Source organism: Polyodon spathula, chromosome 22 (genome assembly GCF_017654505.1).
Source record: "Polyodon spathula isolate WHYD16114869_AA chromosome 22, ASM1765450v1, whole genome shotgun sequence".
NCBI classification, from domain to species: domain Eukaryota; kingdom Metazoa; phylum Chordata; class Actinopteri; order Acipenseriformes; family Polyodontidae; genus Polyodon; species Polyodon spathula.
Genome location: NC_054555.1, coordinates 15,003,497 through 15,024,603, shown reverse-complemented (window position 1 = coordinate 15,024,603; position 21,107 = coordinate 15,003,497). Strand labels below are relative to the sequence as shown.

Here is a 21,107-nt window from a genome sequence, read left to right as displayed (position 1 = left end):
ACACTGCTCAGTTGACAGACTAGAACATTTCTAAGCACTGTGAAAAATACTGCCTGAAGTCAGCTCTCTGTCGATCAGTGGAAATTAATTTTACAATGACACTCTCAGCCAACTGGTTCCTAATTAGCTGTGGAAGACCTGTTGCATCTTTACATTGTTTCTACAGTGGCAGTTGACTCCTCGCACATCTTTTCCATGACATGCCTCGGACCCAAGTGTCTTATTATGATAGCAGCATTAAAGTAATCTGCTGCTCATTGAAAGCACTGTACATAATGGCAATAGACCTGTTCTCTGAGTTTAACAACACATTGTCTGTGCTGGCATACACTGTGTCCTGCAAGGCTGGAGCACCACCTAGTGCTTTGATTTTGAAAGCACTGAATATTTTGACTGGGGCTCTGAGGGAATCTGCATTAAAGTTCACAAATTGGTTGGTGTACAATATAGCAGTACAGTCCAGCATTAAACTCGGACACCAGCACTTCCCTTTCACAGAGAAAGCTGTCTTTGCACCACGAGCACTATTTCACTCACTGTAGGAACAGTATATGTGTTTTGTGTCACTTTATAACATGTATTATTTACAGTTGTTTGCCGTATGGCTCTGGACATTGAAACCATCAATAAACACTCTTGCACCTGTGAATCGTTGTCTGTGTGATTAATCAGCTCTGCACTGCACTCACCTGCACTTGCCGCTTTGCCACAGGTTGATATAGTTAGAACAAAAGAAAAGTGTAGTTTAGCACTCCATGTGGAGTACATAATGTACACAATGCAGGGATGGGAGTGTTGCTTGCCAGTCTGTCAGGGCTCATCAATCCTGGACATGCATTTGCAACCCCAAAATGCTGGCGGGAGATTGGTTAACGCCAAGATAAATAGGAGTGCATGCCAGAGAGCGAGCGGATTGGGGAGTGAGTTGTGAGGGAAAAAGACGAAACCAAACAGTGAGTGACAGAGTGAGAGACTGCGATTTAGCACAGGGAAATAGGTTTTTATTATTTTGGTTTGATTTGGCTTGGTCCACAATAAAAGGCCACTCTAAAATGTGCAGTTTTCTCACACAACACAATGCCACAGATGTCTCAAGTTTTGAGGGAGCCTGCAATTAGCATGCTGACTGCAGGAATGTCCACCAGAGCTGTTGCCAGAGAATTGAATGTTCATTTCTCTACCATTCTGCGCCTCCAATGTTGTTTTAGAGAATTTGGCAGTACGTCCAACCAGCCTCACAACCGCAGCCCAGGACCTCCACACCCGGCTTCTTCACCTGCGGGATCGTCTGGATCGTCAGATGCTGACTGGTTTTCTGATCCACGCCCCTACCTTTTTTTTTTTTTTTTTTAATGGTATCTGTGACCAACGGATGCATATCTGTATTCCCATTCATGTGAAATCCATAGATTAGGGCCTAATGAATTTATTTCAATTGACTGATTTCCTTATATGAACTGTAACTCAGTAAAATCTTTTAAATTGTTGCATGTTGCGTTTATATTTTTGTTCGGCCTAATTGTCTGACTGAGATTAAAGCTTGAATGAGGCAAAACTTCCTACAGTTAAATAGCAAGTATTATTATTATTATTATTATTATTATTGTAAAGGGGTTGCTCCAATGATATGGATCTTCTAATCTGATCAGCTCTGGTCCAAGCTGTAAGTGTAAACACAGTATCATTGTTTAACATGAATCTAAAAACAAAACAAACCAAAGTGATGGTGGAACTCTTCTTCAAGACACGGTGCCCTGAGTATTCAACATGGACTGTGACAGAACACCAGCGTCTATACACTGACATAAACACTACACTTACGAATTGATGTGTCAGTGTGAGAAGGGGCAGGGGGTCCAATGCTGTCAGTCAGTTGTAACTGTCGTTTTTGATCACAGCTGTACATTTAGAATTTCTACCATATAATATAAGATGCATCATGAATAAAGCAGCGATTTTGTCATGGAGATGACGGCGGTCATGGAAATCTTGAATTTGAATAGTCTGTGAAATCTTGGAAAGGGATGTAAAAACATTTGATTAGGCGCTTCCTTTAAAAAATGCAGTATGTCATGCACTGAAAATACAAATCTGTGCATATCTGTAAATTGTTTGGTTGTGAATGCATGCAGCATTTACCTGTAGCTTTGTAGGTCAGCGAATGAAATAGCTGAGTGAGCAAGCATGTAAATGGGTGACAGCTAAAATACAAAACAATTGTGAGTGAACTGTTTTCTGCAAAGGCAGAAGAAAAAATGCACCGCAGAACAGAAGTTTACCAACTTAGAGGCTTTCTTGCCTCTAATCGTGGAGATCGTGGAATCGTGGAGAACTGTAAATCCTGGTTCACACTTCTGTCACAGGTGAATGCGATAGACAAGGTGCAGGTATAAAAGCTGTGCAGCTTCGCTGTTTGCTGTATGAAGGATTCATCGTGTTGCAGCCCTTTTGACTGCACAAAGAGGTTGTGGCTGTCATACTTTAAATACAGACTGCATTCGTGAAATTAAATAAAATGACATTTAAGATGTGCTGAGTTTGTACCTCATACAAGAGGTTTTTTTAAAAAATCAAAAGCGACGTTGTTGGTACATCCGTCCTCAACCAACAGAGAACCCGAAAGGCCATGTCTTATTAGTTAGATGTGGGTATATGACAGTGAGAGATATTTTAGGTATTTTAGAATGACAGGTGAAAGGTTTGACGATTTGTTAATGCTGTACGCCGTTCCAAAAAAAGACGCACGTCGCAAGATTGCAGGTGATGTAATTCTTGTTGCCGCACATTGTTGGAGACCCTGAACTCCAACCAGAAAAAGTTGGATTCTGAAGTATGTACAGTAAGTTGTGTACTCTAAAGTAACATTTAAACTTGTCAGTAGTCAAAAGCAATAGTCTTTCTATTATTAGTCTTGGTGTACTGTTTAAAAGCTCTTGTGAATGCTAAAACTACATTTGGTGACCTTTCTGTGAATTCTTGTTTTTTTGTCGCATCTCGCCCGTGAAAGGTACTAAAAATGAGTACTGTAGGAAACTGAGAAAATCAAAATAACCCACGAGCCACTGAAGGGGTCTTTGGAGTTGTCTGTTTATATAATAAGTACAGCATATAGAAAATAATTTTAGAGAATTACTTTCCTTAGATTCAGCTCTGCATCTGCTTAGCATTACATCATTTTATCGTTAGATTTGAGTAAAAGAAAGAAAGGTTTTAAATTGAGTTCAGGTATAAAAAATATTAACTCTGCACAGCACTGAATACTTTTGCTAGATCTCTCAACACTTCTTGGTGCTGTATGCTTCTGCTTGTGTTCAGTGTTTTCTGAACAGTAGTTTCCACAGTCCTTTCATATTGTATCCATCTCGTTAAACCATAGGATGTTCACTAATGCTCTTTCTTTTTAGTTCTGAATATCTTCCATATCTCCGAAAGATCTGAGATTTAATGAACCTTGCACATTTTATGGCTGTCTTCTACCCACTAAAGCCTTGACTACCAGCATTGAGCTGCTTCAGGGCTTACCAAGCTGTTTGACAGGCTGAGCTTTGCGTGGTGTCAGGATCTACATGTAGGAATGGAAATGTGTTGAAATGACACATTTTTGTCCCACCAGTTTGGCCTGGATTTATTTTAAATGGTTTAAGTGAGAAACACCATTTTTAAATCATGTAACTAACCCAAACTCATCACTAAGAAGTGTCCCTGTCTTTTGTTTCAGTCGATGAGTTTAATTGAAGTTGGGAACCCCTCCCAGAGCTTGGAGAATGTGTGCCGCTGGGCCTACTTACAGCAGAAGCCGGATGCCGGGCACGCAGAGTACCACGATCACGCCATATTCCTCACCAGGCAGGAGTTCGGGCCCACCGGCATGCAAGGTATTGTACAAAGAGCTCTGGATTCAACGCAACAAAGAAGTCTTTTCAGTAGCAACATATATTCTATATCAGTGCTTCCCATCTCTGGTCCGTTCTAGTCCAGGACTTCCAGACCTATCAAGTGCTAAATTAGTTTCCCTTAGCTAGGACCAGATTTGGGAGCCGCTGTTCTATAGTAATACATTATATAAATATTGACTGGAATTGAAGGGTATAGTGGGAACATATTGTCCCCCTGGGGGATATAGGATCTGACAAGGGATTGTTTAAGTAAGACACTGTATCAACAAGAGGGTACAATATATTACTGCAGAACAGTGGTTCCCAACTCTGGCACTAGCTAAGGGAAATGAAAGCGCTTTATCTGCACCAGTTTCCAGACAGCAGCGCAGACAATTAGTTCCCATTCCAGTACGAAATGTAACCATTACCATATGGGTATTTACCTTCTAAAGACCTGAAAACCTGAAAAAGATATACCAAAGTTGCTCGCAGAGCCTGTTACATCCCGCTGCGGCCTTGTGCCCCACATGAAGCCAGCAGATTGAGTCAGTCTTTCCCAGGGAGCTAGCAACATAAGTCGGCTGACTTTGTGTTCTCCTTCCAGGTTGCATAGCTCCGGCTGGAGTTATTTATTTCTTGTTTTTATTACAAGACATTTTATATTAAATTACTGTAATTGTGATATTACTGTTTTTTATAGAGAAGTATTTATCTTGTGTACTTTCTTAATTTACAGAGACTACGCACAGGCCGGTCTGCAATGTGGAGCTTTGCACACGTACAGTAAGAGCAGCTGCTGGGCTCAGCAGCACTGCATAGGACCAAGATATGCGCTTTGGGTGTTTATTGCTTGCAATCCCATCCACAGTATCTTACTGCCGTTTTGGTCGCTGCTTTTAGCATCACCATTACAAAGGCTGTTATTACCATCTAACAAGCAGGTTTCCCTCACTCGTGTGTGTGTGGTTTTGCCAGTGGCTTGTACAGGTGGGCATTCCTGTACATTGCTACACGTGGTGACTGCAAACCTTTGGTAGCGAGGTCACCGCTCTGTTCCCAACCTAGTACTGTACTGGTACAGTCTCGACCACTGCAGAGGTTTTAGTAGGTTGTGGCCAAGCCACAAGCCGAGCAGCAGCCCTAGGAGTTTGCTGCCACAGTCCCAGGGCCCCTTCTCAGGGAGCCACCTGCTGCAAAAACGGTCTGTTTGCATGATAGACCCCCTCCAGCTGGAGGAAGGGTTTTACTGAAGGTACTTCCTATTGCCCAAGTGGGATGGTGGCCTCAGACCGATCCTCAGCCTCAACCTGTATCTGAGTCGAAGAAGGTTAAAAATGTTTATGATACAACAACAATCAGGCCAGGCGACTGGTTCACCATGGTGGACCTCAAACACCAGCGCACAGGAAGTACCCGTGGTTCGCCTTTCAGGGAACAGCATACAAGTTCTTCTCGAAGTGAATGGAAGCTGTCCTGGTTCAATAGAGATTCAGATGCATCAGAGTGCTCCATCTCCAGCACAGGCAGAGGCCGACACGGAACTTGTCACCAGCCACCATCAACGGTTGGGCCTTACGGTGAATCATGCGAAGAGCCAACTCACGACTTCTGAGACAGCTTGCTATCTAGGAGTGTGCTTGGACTGCAGATGCATGCTGTCCACTCTGTCAGACAGCAGCTTGCAGAGAATAGCTGCCTGTTTGGATCTCTTTCAGCTCAACAGAGTGCTCATGATACTGACGTTCCAGAGATTTGTGGGTTTGATGGCAGCAGCTTCGCAGACCCTTCTATTTGGTCTCCTGCTCACGCGCACTCTGCAGACCTGGTTCAACAGCAGGGTTTCTCAATCCCCTCTGAAACGTGACCACCTATTGACAGTGTCTCATCACTGTCTAAAGGCACTCCTTTTGTGGAAACAGTCTGACCATCTACACCTTGTTTTAGAGCTGCAGGCAGTTTACCTGGCCTTGCAGAATTTTTTGCAGGTTCGAGGGAGACATGTGCTTGTCTGTACAGACAACACAACAGCTGTGGCTTACACAGAAACGTGGTTGTCTGAGAGTGATGGGGACGAATTTAATATTTGTGGGTATACACTGTATAGGAAAGACAGGCAGGACAGACGAGGAGGAGGGGTAGCGCTATACATAAGAAACAGTCTTGAAGCCCAGGTGTTAAACCTGGACAAAGAAAATAAAACCGAATCAATATGGGTCAGAATAACAGACAAAAATTCAAAAGGCATAATAATAGGAGCATGCTATAGACCGCCAGATTCAGACGGTGAGCACAATAATCTGTTATACAATGACATTAGAAATGTGTGTAGCAAAGGAGAAGCCATACTAATGGGGGATTTCAACTTCCCCCAAATAAAATGGGAAAACCCGGTGGGTAGCGCGAAGGATGAAATAGAAATGGTGGAGATGATAAATGATTGCTTCCTAACACAATTTGTGAAGGCACCCACTAGAGGGGAGGCATGCCTTGATTTAGTCTTTTCAAATAACGAAGATAGAATAACTAAAACAGAGGTCAGAGAACCACTGGCAAACTCAGACCACAACATGGTCTCATTTGAAGTGTTTTTTAAATCCTCAAAAGTAAAGACTAAAGCTAAGGTTTACAATTTTAGAAAAGCAAACTATGAAGGCATGAAACAGAGACTAACAGAAGTAGATTGGAGTAAAATAGAGAAAACACCCACAGAAGAAGGATGGTTGTTCTTCAAAAACGTAGTACTAGAGGCGCAAAACAATTATATCCCTAAAGTAGACAAATCAAAATGTAAAACTAAATTGCCAAAATGGTTTAATAGATCAATTAAAAAAAATATTCAGCAAAAAAAGGCACTTTACAGAGCATTAAAAAAGGACCAAAAAGAAAGTACGCAGAAAGAGTACACAGAACTGCAAACGCAAGTCAAAAAGGAAGTTAGAAAGGCCAAGAGAGAAATAGAAATGAACATTGCTAAGGGAGCTAAAACCAATTCCAAAATGTTTTTCCAATATTACAACAGCAAGAGAACATTCAAAGAGGAGATTAAATGTTTAAGAGATACAAATGGCAAAATCGTAGATGAAGAAAAAAAAATAGCAAATATGTTAAATGATTACTTTTCACAAGTTTTTACAAAGGAAGATACTGACAACATGCCCCACATGTCATCCAGTTCCTATCCAGTTTTAAATAACTTTAGCATAACTGAGGCAGAAGTGTTAAAGGGACTAGGAGCTCTTAAAATAAACAAATCCCCTGGGCCGGATGAGATCCTCCCAGTAGTACTCAAAGAAATGAAAGAAGTAATTTACAAACCGCTAACCAAGATCATGCAGCAGTCTCTTGACACAGGGGTGGTACCGACAGACTGGAAAACTGCAAACGTAATACCGATCCACAAAAAGGGAAACAAAACTGAACCAGGTAACTACAGACCAGTAAGCCTGACTTCTATTATATGCAAACTTATGGAAACTATAATAAGATCCAAAATGGAAAATTACCTATATGGTAACAGGGTACTGGGAGACAGTCAGCATGGTTTTAGGAAAGGGAGATCGTGCCTAACTAACTTGCTTGATTTTTTTGAGGATGCAACATCGATAATGGATAATTGCAAAGCATATGACATGGTTTATTTAGATTTCCAGAAAGCTTTTGACAAAGTCCCGCACAAAAGATTAATTCTCAAACTGAACGCAGTTGGGATTCAAGGAAACACATGTACATGGATTAGGGAGTGGTTAACATGTAGAAAACAGAAAGTACTGATTAGAGGAAAAACCTCAGAATGGAGTGTGGTAACCAGCGGTGTACCACAGGGATCAGTATTAGGTCCTCTGCTATTCCTAATCTACATTAATGATTTAGATTCTGGTATAGTAAGCAAACTTGTTAAATTTGCAGACGACACAAAAGTAGGAGGAGTGGCAAACACTGTTGCAGCAGCAAAGGTCATTCAAAATGATCTAGACAAGATTCAGAACTGGGCAGACACATGGCAAATGACATTTAATAGAAAAAAGTGTAAGGTACTGCACGCAGGAAATAAAAATGTACATTATAAATATCATATGGGAGATATTGAAATTGGAGAAGGAATCTATGAAAAAGACCTAGGAGTTTTTGTTGACTCAGAAATGTCTTCATCTAGACAATGTGGGGAAGCTATAAAAAAGGCTAACAAGATGCTCGGATACATTGTGAAAAGTGTTGAATTTAAATCAAGGGAAGTAATGTTAAAACTGTACAATGCACTAGTAAGACCTCATCTTGAATATTGTGTTCAGTTCTGGTCACCTCGCTATAAAAAAGATATTGCTGCTCTAGAAAGAGTGCAAAGAAGAGCGACCAGAATTATTCCGGGCTTAAAAGGCATGTCATATGCAGACAGGCTAAAAGAATTGAATCTGTTCAGTCTTGAACAAAGAAGACTACGTGGCGACCTAATTCAAGCATTCAAAATTCTAAAAGGTATTGACAGTGTCGACCCAAGGGACTTTTTCAGCCTGAAAAAAGAAACAAGGACCAGGGGTCACAAATGGAGTTTAGAAAAAGGGGCATTCAGAACAGAAAATAGGAGACACTTTTTTACACAGAGAATTGCGAGGGTCTGGAATCAACTCCCCAGTAATGTTGTTGAAGCTGACACCCTGGGATCCTTCAAGAAGCTGCTTGATGAGATTTTGGGATCAATAAGCTACTAACAACCAAACGAGCAAGATGGGCCGAATGCCCGCCTCTCGTTTGTAAACTTTCTTATGTTCTTATGTTCTTACATCAACCACCAGGGTGGCCTCAGGTCACCCAGTCTCCATCATGTGGTCCTCCTCAGCTCACCCAGTCTCCATCGTCTGACCCTGCAAGCTTTTGCGCTGGGCACGTGAGAACCTCCTCTGACTATGGAGAATACATTTGTCCAGGGTGACAAACTGGGTGGTGGACCTCCTGTCAAGAAGAGTCCCCTGTGCCTCCATGTTAAAGGTCTATCTGGCAGCTACAGTGCCTATAGGAAGTGTTCAGCCCCCTTGGACGTTTTCACAGTGTGTTATGTTACAACTTAATGCATTTAAATGGGATTTTTTTTTCTTTGATTTACACAACCTACTCAACACTTTCAATGTGTGAAAAAATGGGGGGTGAAAAAACAAATCAATTAAAAATAAAAACCTGAAAAGTCTTCATTACATAAGCATTCACTCCCTTTGCTATGACACTCCTAAATAAGCTCAGATGCAACCAGTTGCTAGAATTCACATAATAGGTTCAATAGAGTCCATCTGTGTGCAGTACAACTGGTTTACTTGATTTCAGATTAAATACACCTGCCTCTTAATGTCCCACAGTTCGGTAGTGCATTCAAAGCAAAGATAATACCATGAAGATCAAGGAGCTTTTAAAACAACTCTGGGATAAGGTTGTGGAAAGGCACAGATCAGGGGAGGGGTATAAAAAGAATTCAAAGGCATTGAATATCCCTTGGAGCACAGTCAAGTCGATAATTAAGAAGTGGAAGGTATACGGCACCACCCAGACTCTGCTTAGAGCAGGCCATCCTCCCAAACTAAGCAGCAAGGTAAGAAGCCGCCACCAAAAGGCCAATGGCAACTCTGAAAGTCCTACAGCGTTCCATGGCTGAGATGGGAGAAACTGGCCATGTGTCAACAATAGCTGAGGTACTCCACAGAAGACATTTCTGAAAAACACCCATGTAAAATCCTGCTTGGAATTTGCAAAAAGGCATGTGTTGGACTCTGCAAAGATGTGGCAAAAGATTCTGTGGTTCGATGACATAAAAATTAAATTTTTTGGCCTAAATGCAAAGTGTTGTGTCTGGCGCAAACCCAACACAGCGCATCACCCAGGTAACACCATCCCTACTGTGAAGCATGGTGGTGGCAGCATCATGCTATGGGGATGTTTTTCATCGGCACGGAAGCTTGTCAGGGTCGAGGGCAAAATGAATGGAGCTAAATACAGGCAAATCCTTGAGGAAAACCTGCTTCAGTCTGCAAAAGACTTAAGATTGGGACAGAGATTCACCTTTCAGCAGGACAATGACCCCAGGCACACAGCCAAAGCGACACTGGAGTGGTTTAAAAACAAGAAAGTGAATAAGAACATAAGAACATAAGAAAGTTTACAAACGAGAGGAGGCCATTCGGCCCATCTTGCTCGTTTGGTTGTTAGTAGCTTATTGATCCCAAAATCTCATCAAACAGCTTCTTGAAGGATCCCAGGGTGTCAACTTCAACAACATTACTGGGGAGTTGATTCCAGACCCTCACAATTCTCTGTGTAAAAAAGTGTCTCCTATTTTCTGTTCTGAATGCCCCTTTTTCTAAACTCCATTTGTGACCCCTGGTCCTTGTTTCTTTTTTCAGGCTGAAAAAGTCCCTTACATAAGAACATAAGAACATAAGAAAGTTTACAAACGAGAGGAGGCCATTCAGCCCATCTTGCTCGTTTGGTTGTTAGTAGCTTATTGATCCCAAAATCTCATCAAGCAGCTTCTTGAAGGATCCCAGGGTGTCAGCTTCAACAACATTACTGGGGAGTTGATTCCAGACCCTCACAATTCTCTGTGTAAAAAAGTGTCTCCTATTTTCTGTTCTGAATGCCCCTTTTTCTAAACTCCATTTGTGACCCCTGGTCCTTGTTTCTTTTTTCAGGCTGAAAAAGTCCCTTGCGTCCACACTGTCAATACCTTTTAGAATTTTGAATGCTTGAATTAGGTCGCCACGTAGTCTTCTTTGTTCAAGACTGAACAGATTCAATTCTTTTAGCCTGTCTGCATATGACATGCCTTTTAAGCCCGGAATAATTCTGGTCGCTCTTCTTTGCACTCTTTCTAGAGCAGCAATATCTTTTTTATAGCGAGGTGACCAGAACTGCACACAATATTCAAGATGAGGTCTTACTAGTGCATTGTACAGTTTTAACATTACTTCCCTTGATTTAAATTCAACACTTTTCACAATGTATCCGAGTATCTTGTTAGCCTTTTTTATAGCTTCCCCACATTGCCTAGATGAAGACATTTCTGAGTCAACAAAAACTCCTAGGTCTTTTTCATAGATTCCTTCTCCAATTTCAATATCTCCCATATGATATTTATAATGTACATTTTTATTTCCTGCGTGCAGTACCTTACACTTTTCTCTATTAAATGTCATTTGCCATGTGTCTGCCCAGTTCTGAATCTTGTCTAGATCATTTTGAATGACCTTTGCTGCTGCAACAGTGTTTGCCACTCCTCCTACTTTTGTGTCGTCTGCAAATTTAACAAGTTTGCTTACTATACCAGAATCTAAATCATTAATGTAGATTAGGAATAGCAGAGGACCTAATACTGATCCCTGTGGTACACCGCTGGTTACCACACTCCATTCTGAGGTTTTTCCTCTAATCAGTACTTTCTGTTTTCTACATGTTAACCACTCCCTAATCCATGTACATGTGTTTCCTTGAATCCCAACTGCGTTCAGTTTGAGAATTAATCTTTTGTGCGGGACTTTGTCAAAAGCTTTCTGGAAATCTAAATAAACCATGTCATATGCTTTGCAATTATCCATTATCGATGTTGCATCCTCAAAAAAATCAAGCAAGTTAGTTAGGCACGATCTCCCTTTCCTAAAACCATGTTGACTGTCTCCCAGTACTCTGTTACCATATAGGTAATTTTCCATTTTGGCTCTTATTATAGTTTCCATAAGTTTGCATATAATAGAAGTCAGGCTTACTGGTCTGTAGTTACCTGGTTCAGTTTTGTTTCCCTTTTTGTGGATCGGTATTACGTTTGCAATTTTCCAGTCTGTCGGTACCACCCCTGTGTCAAGAGACTGCTGCATGATCTTGGTTAGCGGTTTGTAAATTACTTCTTTCATTTCTTTGAGTACTACTGGGAGGATCTCATCCGGCCCAGGGGATTTGTTTATTTTAAGAGCTCCTAGTCCCTTTAACACTTCTGCCTCAGTTATGCTAAAGTTATTTAAAACTGGATAGGAACTGGATGACATGTGGGGCATGTTGTCAGTATCTTCCTTTGTAAAAACTTGTGAAAAGTAATCATTTAACATATTTGCTATTTTTTTTTCTTCCTCTACGATTTTGCCATTTGTATCTCTTAAACATTTAATCTCCTCTTTGAATGTTCTCTTGCTGTTGTAATATTGGAAAAACATTTTGGAATTGGTTTTAGCTCCCTTAGCAATGTTCATTTCTATTTCTCTCTTGGCCTTTCTAACTTCCTTTTTGACTTGCATTTGCAGTTCTGTGTACTCTTTCTGTGTACTTTCTTTTTGGTCCTTTTTTAATGCTCTGTAAAGTGCCTTTTTTCGCTGAATATTTTTTTTAATTGATCTATTAAACCATTTTGGCAATTTTGGCAATTTAGTTTTACATTTAGATTTGTCTACTTTAGGGATATAAAGATATAAAATTGACACTGTCAATACCTTTTAGAATTTTGAATGCTTGAATTAGGTCGCCACGTAGTCTTCTTTGTTCAAGACTGAACAGATTCAATTCTTTTAGCCTGTCTGCATATGACATGCCTTTTAAGCCCGGAATAATTCTGGTCGCTCTTCTTTGCACTCTTTCTAGAGCAGCAATATCTTTTTTTATAGCGAGGTGACCAGAACTGCACACAATATTCAAGATGAGGTCTTACAAGTGCATTGTACAGTTTTAACATTACTTCCCTTGATTTAAATTCAACACTTTTCACAATGTATCCGAGCATCTTGTTAGCCTTTTTTATAGCTTCCCCACATTGCCTAGATGAAGACATTTCTGAGTCAACAAAAACTCCTAGGTCTTTTTCATAGATTCCTTCTCCAATTTCAATATCTCCCATATGATATTTATAATGTACATTCTTATTTCCTGCGTGCAGTACCTTACATTTTTCTCTATTAAATGTCATTTGCCATGTGTCTGCCCAGTTCTGAATCTTGTCTAGATCATTTTGAATGACCTTTGCTGCTGCAACAGTGTTTGCCACTCCTCCTACTTTTGTGTCGTCTGCAAATTTAACAAGTTTGCTTACTATACCAGAATCTAAATCATTAATGTAGATTAGGAATAGCAGAGGACCTAATACTGATCCCTGTGGTACACCGCTGTCCTAGAGTGGCCCAGTCAAAGCCGATTGAGAATCTGTGGCAAGACTTGAAGATTGCTGTCCACCAACGATCCCCATCCAACTTGACAGAGCTTGAACACTTTTGCCAAGAAGAATAGGCGAATATTGCATGATCCAGATGTGCAAACCTGGTAGAGACTTGCCCCAAAAGACTCACAGCTGTAATTGCTGCCAGAGGTGGTTCTACCAAGTATTGATTCAGGGGGTTGAATACTTATCTAACCAAGACATTTCAGTTTTTTGGGTTTTTTTTTCATTTACTGTTGTTTCACAATAAAATTCTCTTGTCTGTTCATGAGTAGGTTGTGTAAATCAAAGGAAAAACAATCCCATTTAAATGCATCAAGATTTCAGATTGTAACTGAAAACATCCAAGGGGGGTGAATACTTACTGCAGGCACTGTATTTTAGCTTGCCATGTCAAAATTGACTTGGTCTTCTGAGGAGCTCACTTCCTGGTGGGACAGTTTTTTAAAGGGGCTTGGCGGCTTCTACAGCCTATGAAGGATATTGTTTCTGCGCTCATAAAGCCTCCAATTTGAGCCCATGCTTTCAGTTGAACTGAAATTCCTGTCGCTCAAAGTGGCTTACTTGCTTTCTATCACCTCTAAGCGGGTGCGTGAGATGCAGGTATTCTCCATAGCGAAAGTCTGCTTAATTTTTACAGAGGCCAGGACAAAGGTTACTCTTTTTACCAAAACTGCCTTTTTACTGAAGACAATGTCAGCATTCCATGTCAACCAATCTGTGGAATTTGAGACTTTCCATCCACCTCCCTTCCAGTCTGATAGAGCGGCAGTTCCATGTGCTCTCAGTATGGGCCTTCGCGTACTACGCTGACAGGACAAAAAGTTGAAGGCAGTCCATCCTATTTTTTGTCTAGCCCTGTCTAAGTAGTGGCTGTCCAATTGGACATGGTCAGGGCTGCCTATGAGCTGGCCAACTTGCCCCGTCCAGAAAAGCTCGCTGCCCATTCTACCAGGGGCATGGCAACTTTGTGGGCTTTATTCCAGGGTGGATCTGTCAAGGACATTTACAATGTAGCTGTGTGGGTTACTCTCCATACCTTCACTAGGTTCTACACACAATGTCGTGGATCCTCAAAACCCTGATTATGAAACTAGAGTGTTATGGACGGCTTCCCAGTTGACCTTTACAACACAGACATAGAGGTGAGTCTCTCCCTCAATTTTCCACCCTTGCTACTTGTTACTCGGGTTCCATATGAAAACGTACAGGGCAGCCGCTCAGCTTAGCAGTCGTTCTACAATATGGCCCTTGTGACAGCTTTGGTACACTCACCCATACAGTAATGGTTACATTTCGTACTTGAAAGGGAATGTTATGTTATTATTATAACCCTGGTTCCCTGACATAGAAATGAAACCATTAACCTTCAAGGTTGCTGTGTCCATGATTGCAGCAGACTTGAAGGAAAAATAACGCTGAGATCTGTGAGCACAGTTTTTTATGCCCTTGGGCCATGACTGCGTCACAGGCACTGCGAGCAGCTTTAGTATATCTTATTCAGGTTTCGGGTCTCTAGGAGGTAAACACCTATACAGTAATGGTTACATTTCTATTTCAGGGAACCAGGGTTATGATAATAACCTAAAAATTTTCTTGGCTTATTTTAAAACTGATATTGGACATATTAAATAGTGTTTATACAAGAACAACAATGTTATGAACTTTTGAGGTGTTTGCGTTTCAATACCAAGGAACCTAAATTTGAAATATTAATATTAAAGAAATGTGTGACACCATATAATTCACCCAAATATGTCCTTAACTCTAATATCTAAACAAACACATTTCTGCTGTAATATTTTAATTGTAGGCTTTTTTCTCCAACCATTAAAAAAGCAAGTGTTTCTGTAAAAGATATAAAGGGATACATATACTATACGATAAAATTACTTGTCAGGGGAACTGACAGTTGAGACCACATCAAACTAACGGAGACTCAATAAACCATCTCAGTTTGCTCTCTGTGTTGCATGTATGTGTTGTTGCTCTGCGTACCCTGCCTATGTGTGCCCAGGCTACGCCCCCGTGACTGGCATGTGCCACCCTGTCCGGAGCTGCACTCTGAACCACGAGGACGGCTTCTCCTCTGCGTTCGTCGTGGCTCATGAAACAGGCCATGTGTAAGTACCCTCCAGTACCTTTTAATGAAACTCCATCAAGCACTGTGATTTATAAAGCCTCCAGCAGCACATAAAAAACACTGTGATTCCAGAACTTTACATTCAAATAATAAGTTCTAATAACCAATGCTTTTAACAAAAAGCCCATCTATTTTACCCATTTTCCTACACAATTTGAATGGCCCCACATACTGCCACCCACCTTCCAGTGGAAAAATGGGCTGAAGATGTCACTTCTATTCCCAAAGTTAAGCCAATCACCTCTGTTCACATGCAACACATGTTACTCGAAAGCATATTGGACTATCTGTCCTCTCCTGGTCAATTGAATATATAGCAGTACCCAGGTTTGGAATTGTTGCATGACTTGCCCGGTGTAGGACTGCTGAAGGCGTAAGCCTATAATGCCTTTAACACAGTGTCTTGTTGTCAGGCTGGGCATGGAGCACGATGGGCAGGGGAACCGATGCGGGGACGAGGTGCGCATGGGCAGCATCATGGCCCCCCTGGTCCAGGCAGCTTTCCATCGCTTCCACTGGTCTCGCTGCAGCCAGCAGGAGCTCATCCGATACCTGCAGTGAGTCATAGTCTTTGTCCTGGACCTGGATTCAATCAAAACCCTGATGTAGGCATTAAGCACTTCTACTGTGTAGCACCCAACCTTCATTAAGCACTTTACTGTGCAGCATAAACCCTTCATTAAGCATTTTACTATGTAGCATTTACTTCATTATTACTGGTTTTGTAACATTAACTTGACTGTAAAGCAAGTTTAGGACATATTTTGGAGAACACTCATTGTCCCTGCAGCATGTCAACTAGGACAAGAATGGTTTGAAGTGTAGCACCATCGCTCAGTTATTAACTAGGACAGGAATGGTTTGCAGTGTAGAACCATCGGAATGGTTTGCAGTGTAGCACTCAGTTATTAACTAGGACAGGAATGGTTTGCAGTGTAGCACCATCACTCAGTTATTAACTAGGACAGGAATGGTTTGCAGTGTAGCACCATCGCTCAGTTATTAACTAGGACAGGAATGGTTTGCAGTGTAGCACCATCACTCAGTTATTAACTAGGACAGGAATGGTTTGCAGTGTAGCACCATCACTCAGTTATTAACTAGGACAGGAATGGTTTGCAGTGTAGCACCATCACTCAGTTATTAACTAGGACAGGAATGGTTTGCAGTGTAGCACCATCGCTCAGATATTAACTAGGACAGGAATGGTTTGCAGTGTAGCACCATCACTCAGTTGTTAACTAGGACAGGAATGGTTTGCAGTGTAGCACCATCGCTCAGATATTAACTAGGACAGGAATGGTTTGCAGTGTAGCACCATCGCTCAGTTATTAACTAGGACAGGAATGGTTTGCAGTGCAACACCATCGCTCAGTTATTACCTAGGACAGGAATGGCTTACAGTGCAACACCATCGCTCACTTATTATCTGTTTGCTGGTCTTGCTTTGAGATAGTCACTTTCATTGCCCCCCCACTTTACGATATATGTTTCTTTTTAAACTGCACATTTGAGACTTCTGTAGGCAGGTTAACTGCCTGACATGGTATATATACTGATGTAAGATCCAGTGTGTGTTATAAAGGTATGCAACTGTAGTAGCTGCCCTTTATTGTTACATTCCCTGTTATTACTGGCCTTGAACATAATCTACAATTAAAACACTTAAAAACATGTCTTTTGCTTTAATAGATAACTTGTGTACTTCTCTTTCAGTGCCTATGATTGTCTCCGTGACGACCCCTTTCACCACGACTGGCCATCCCTCCCCCAGCTGCCGGGCATCCATTACTCCATGAACGAGCAGTGCCGCTTCGACTTTGGAGTCGGATACATGATGTGCACTGCAGTGAGTGAGGGGGCTGCTGGGACACAGGTGGAATTGTACCCAATCAAACTCTACTGAGCTTCACTGGGTTACAGCTACAGGGGAAGGAATCTTCCAAAACAGTAGAATCGTTTATATGACTTTACAATCAAGAAACCTCCTAAAAAGATATAATACAACTCCCTTGTCTGTAAATACATAACATACAGTACTGAATTGTTCTGTAAATACCCAAGATTAGCAGTTGAATAGTGCATTTTCTATGACAGCTAGGTAGAGGAGCACAACACACAAGAAGATAGATTACCAAGGGGCTCTTCAGATAATAGAGATGTTTGAATAATAATAATAACCCTAATAATAAAAAGGAGTAAAGTGCATCAGGGGTTACTGGTGACATAACTCACAAGAGCGCTAGCACCTGAGATAGACTCACAGCCTGATAGGTCCAGTTTGGTGTACATTATTTGTTATAATACACTACATAATCAATCAATCAATCAGTCAATCAATCGTTATTTTATATATCGCCTTTCATAGTGGACCACCATCACAAAGCGCTTAACGAGATGCAGTAACAACAAGAAAACCCATAATACTTTAAATACAGAGAAATGCTTAATACATGATATACAGTAAAAAAAAAAGCATAATACATTAAATACATTAATATAATACATGATAGTAGCATAATACATTAAATACAGTGATAATAATAATAGTAAGAATACATGTATTTTTGCTGCCCCACTCCCAAACAAATTCTTAGGGTTTAAATTAATTGTTAAAAATTGTATTTGTTGTACAATTTTGAAAAATCTATTTTCCGAGGTTACTCTAAACACTTCTACAATATCTGTCTGATATGTCATTATTTGCTGTATTATACCAAATATTGTACACCAAACTGGACCTCTCAGGCTGTAATTCTATCTCAGGTGCTAGAGCTCTCATCAGTTATGCCACCAGAAACCCTGGACCCTTATTATGCACAGTTGGGTGTGCATCATTCTTAATTTAAAATACCAACGTTTATAATCGAATCAAATTTATTTTGTATAACACCTTTCATGCCAAGCATCCCAAAGAGCTTCACATGACAAATAAACACACTATACAATAATACAATATATTATACAATACAATATCAAAAACAAAAATTAAGTTACCATGTATTTACCAATAATAATAATAGTGATGACGATGATGATGATGTATTCTTTATTATTGTTTCAGTTCCGCACATTTGATCCGTGTAAGCAGCTATGGTGTAGTCATCCAGACAATCCGTACTTCTGTAAAACCAAGAAGGGCCCCCCTCTAGACGGGACAGTGTGTGCCTCTGGGAAGGTGAGTTTAAAGTTAGTGGCCTGGAATTTATTGAGCTTTTTAAAAAGTTTACAGCCATATACCATAAAAGTGTAGGTTTCTGGTTTAGAGTATAGTTAATAGTGAGATTGGCCAGGGTGCACCTCTCTCACCCTGCACTAACATGAGGCTCCTCTCTTTCAGCCCTGTTTTAAAGGGCACTGTATTGACCAGGGTGCACCTCTCTCACCCTGCACTAACATGAGGCTCCTCTCTTTCAGCACTGTTTTAAAGGGCACTGTATCTGGCTTACCCCCGACATCCTAAAGCAGGATGGGAACTGGGGACCCTGGAGCAAGTTTGGCTCCTGTTCCAGAACCTGTGGGAGTGGGGTGCGCTTCAGAACTCGCCAGTGTGATAACCCTCTGTGAGTAAGCAGGCTTCCTATGTCTGATTGCTGTTGGAGACCTCCAAGTCCCTCAGCCAATCAAAATTCAGTATCTGCTATTAAATTCTGTCTCCGTATCTGCTCTTTAAAAAGGTTGGAAACTACGACCAGTTCAGTGATATATTGCAGATCAATACTTTCAAAAGCTTCCCATGTGCTTGTTGTCTTACCAGTCCAGTGTCTGTTGAAAGCACGTTCTTCTTGCTTAATGTATCAGATGCAGTGAGTGCAGTGAGAATATATTCAATAAAATAAGGACATTACATATGATTTATTTATTGCTGTTTTACACATCTTCACTGTCTTGTTTGGAAGAAAGTCAGCTTTAGCTGTGGCTACACAATAACTTTCAAAGCAGCAGCCTCTGAACAAGGTTGTGGTGATCTACTTTGTAAAAGGCTACACAGAAAAATGGAATTCCAAGATCCTTGTCTAATCCTTGTCCTTGTTATTGTCCACATTCATTATTAAATGACAGCCATTTTTTTGGTGTGTGACTGTCATTATTAAACAATACATTTCTATTAGTTTACCATTTAATCATGGTTTTACAGCCTTCTATAAAATCTAATGCTGCTGTGAGCAATAGCAGTGCTAACAATACACCTTTGATTTCTTGGCAGCCCTGCCAATGGTGGCCGCACCTGCTATGGCCCAAGTTACGAGTTCCAGCTGTGTAATACGCAGGAATGCCTCAAACTGTTTGAAGACTTCCGAGAGGACCAGTGCAAGCAATGGGATCCTTTCTTTGAGTACCAGAACTCCAAGCACCACTGGCTCCCTTACGAGCACTCTGACCGTAAGTACAGAAAGCAGGTGCCAGTAGCTGGTGACAAGCTGCAGAAAAACACTATAGTGGTGGTAAGTAAGTGTGATTTAGGCAGCACAGACCAAAAGTCATACTGCGATCCTGTGACTTACTGATTTCCAGATGATAACAACCTATTCGCTTTATATCTGTATGCTGTATTACCTTTTTACATTGTTTTAACCCGTTGTAAGATGCCACAGAGTTGCCAGTGTAAAGTTTGTGAATTAAGGTAAAAATTGAATGAACTATTTTGTTATGCTAAAAGGATGAGACCAGACCGTGTTTAAAATGTTAACAGTATTTACGATTTATTAATTCTAAATACCCACATTACATTCTACAGTGAACATTATTATTTAGCTACAGTACGTGCCAGAGATATGCAATTGATCAGATTACCTGAATTCCAGGAGAGAGACTGATTCACCGATGGTCCACGATGATCGTGGCGGTATTTGAGGCTTCTCTGTCCGTGTCACCTCCATGCTGTCTTTGTTATCTTACTAATTATCAATAGAATTTATCTCTACCTGTTACTCCATTTCAAGTGCAACCGACCACTAACCAATCTTTTTCACAAGGAGACCTTGGTTAATTATTTTCCATATTTCATTTCATACATTTTTGCACATGCTTTATCACTCCAATCATTTTAACTGATACATTTTCCTCTCACATGATATTTACAATACATTTTCATTAGAGCTGTCAAACGATTAAAATAATTAATTGTGATAATTGCATGATTTTCTGTAGCTGATCGCATTTAATCGCACTTTTTGAATGTGCTCAAATTTGGCCCAAATAAACAATTTTCCATTTAAAAATCAGTGCATTATGTTAAAGGCATACTGTGTTTTATTGTAAGGGAAATAAACACAAAATAATGTGTATCAGATATTTTTAAAGCATTTATTTTAGAACCAAAGTTCACTGTAATTTACAGCTTTTCATGCACCCAATGTTAAAGTAAGTCTACTTCCTCTGAGCGATGTTTTCGAAGTTAGATCACATGTCTGCTAAACCCCCCCCCCCCTCTCTCTCTCTCTCTCTCTCTCTCTCTCTCTCTCTCTCTCTCTATCTCTCTCACACACACACTGTTGAAGCAATTCCAAATGAGGTATAGGAAAAATGGCTCTATCAATACCCAGAACAAAGAGCTTTTAAACATTCCAAAGAACATAAACCTGCCAGCCACCATTCACTTGTATCCTCCTATTCTTTTCCACTGAGCCAGTTACTAAGACAAACAAGCCTGTTGACATTTTCACCTGATAAAGCTGCTCTCTTCTTCTGGACAATATGCCCAGAGAGAGAAAACAACCTCTCACAAGGTACTGATGTGGCAGACGTTGCCAGGTATCTGCGAGCAATGGGAGCCAGCCTGTTGTGTGCCCCTGCATGCTGTGACCACCACTGCAGTGGACAGTCCTCCATATTGATGCAGGGCTCTGATGCAGAGCTCCAAACATCTCTTAATGGACTCCTCATCTTCATCGGACTCAGATTCTGAACACAA

General features: G+C 40.8%; 1 protein-coding gene across 1 annotated transcript in view; it reads left to right on the top strand.

The window, feature by feature from the left end:
- The window catches only part of LOC121297237 (A disintegrin and metalloproteinase with thrombospondin motifs 2-like), a 369,444-nt gene that overhangs the window by 325,886 nt on the left and 22,451 nt on the right, over window positions 1-21,107 (top strand). Inside the window, exons 6-12 of the mRNA XM_041223406.1 lie at window positions 3,719-3,875; window positions 15,068-15,173; window positions 15,607-15,750; window positions 16,910-17,042; window positions 18,258-18,371; window positions 18,611-18,756; window positions 19,401-19,576. Of these exons, the coding sequence (XP_041079340.1) occupies window positions 3,719-3,875; window positions 15,068-15,173; window positions 15,607-15,750; window positions 16,910-17,042; window positions 18,258-18,371; window positions 18,611-18,756; window positions 19,401-19,576 (976 nt within the window). The remainder of the gene's footprint in view (window positions 1-3,718; window positions 3,876-15,067; window positions 15,174-15,606; window positions 15,751-16,909; window positions 17,043-18,257; window positions 18,372-18,610; window positions 18,757-19,400; window positions 19,577-21,107) is intronic.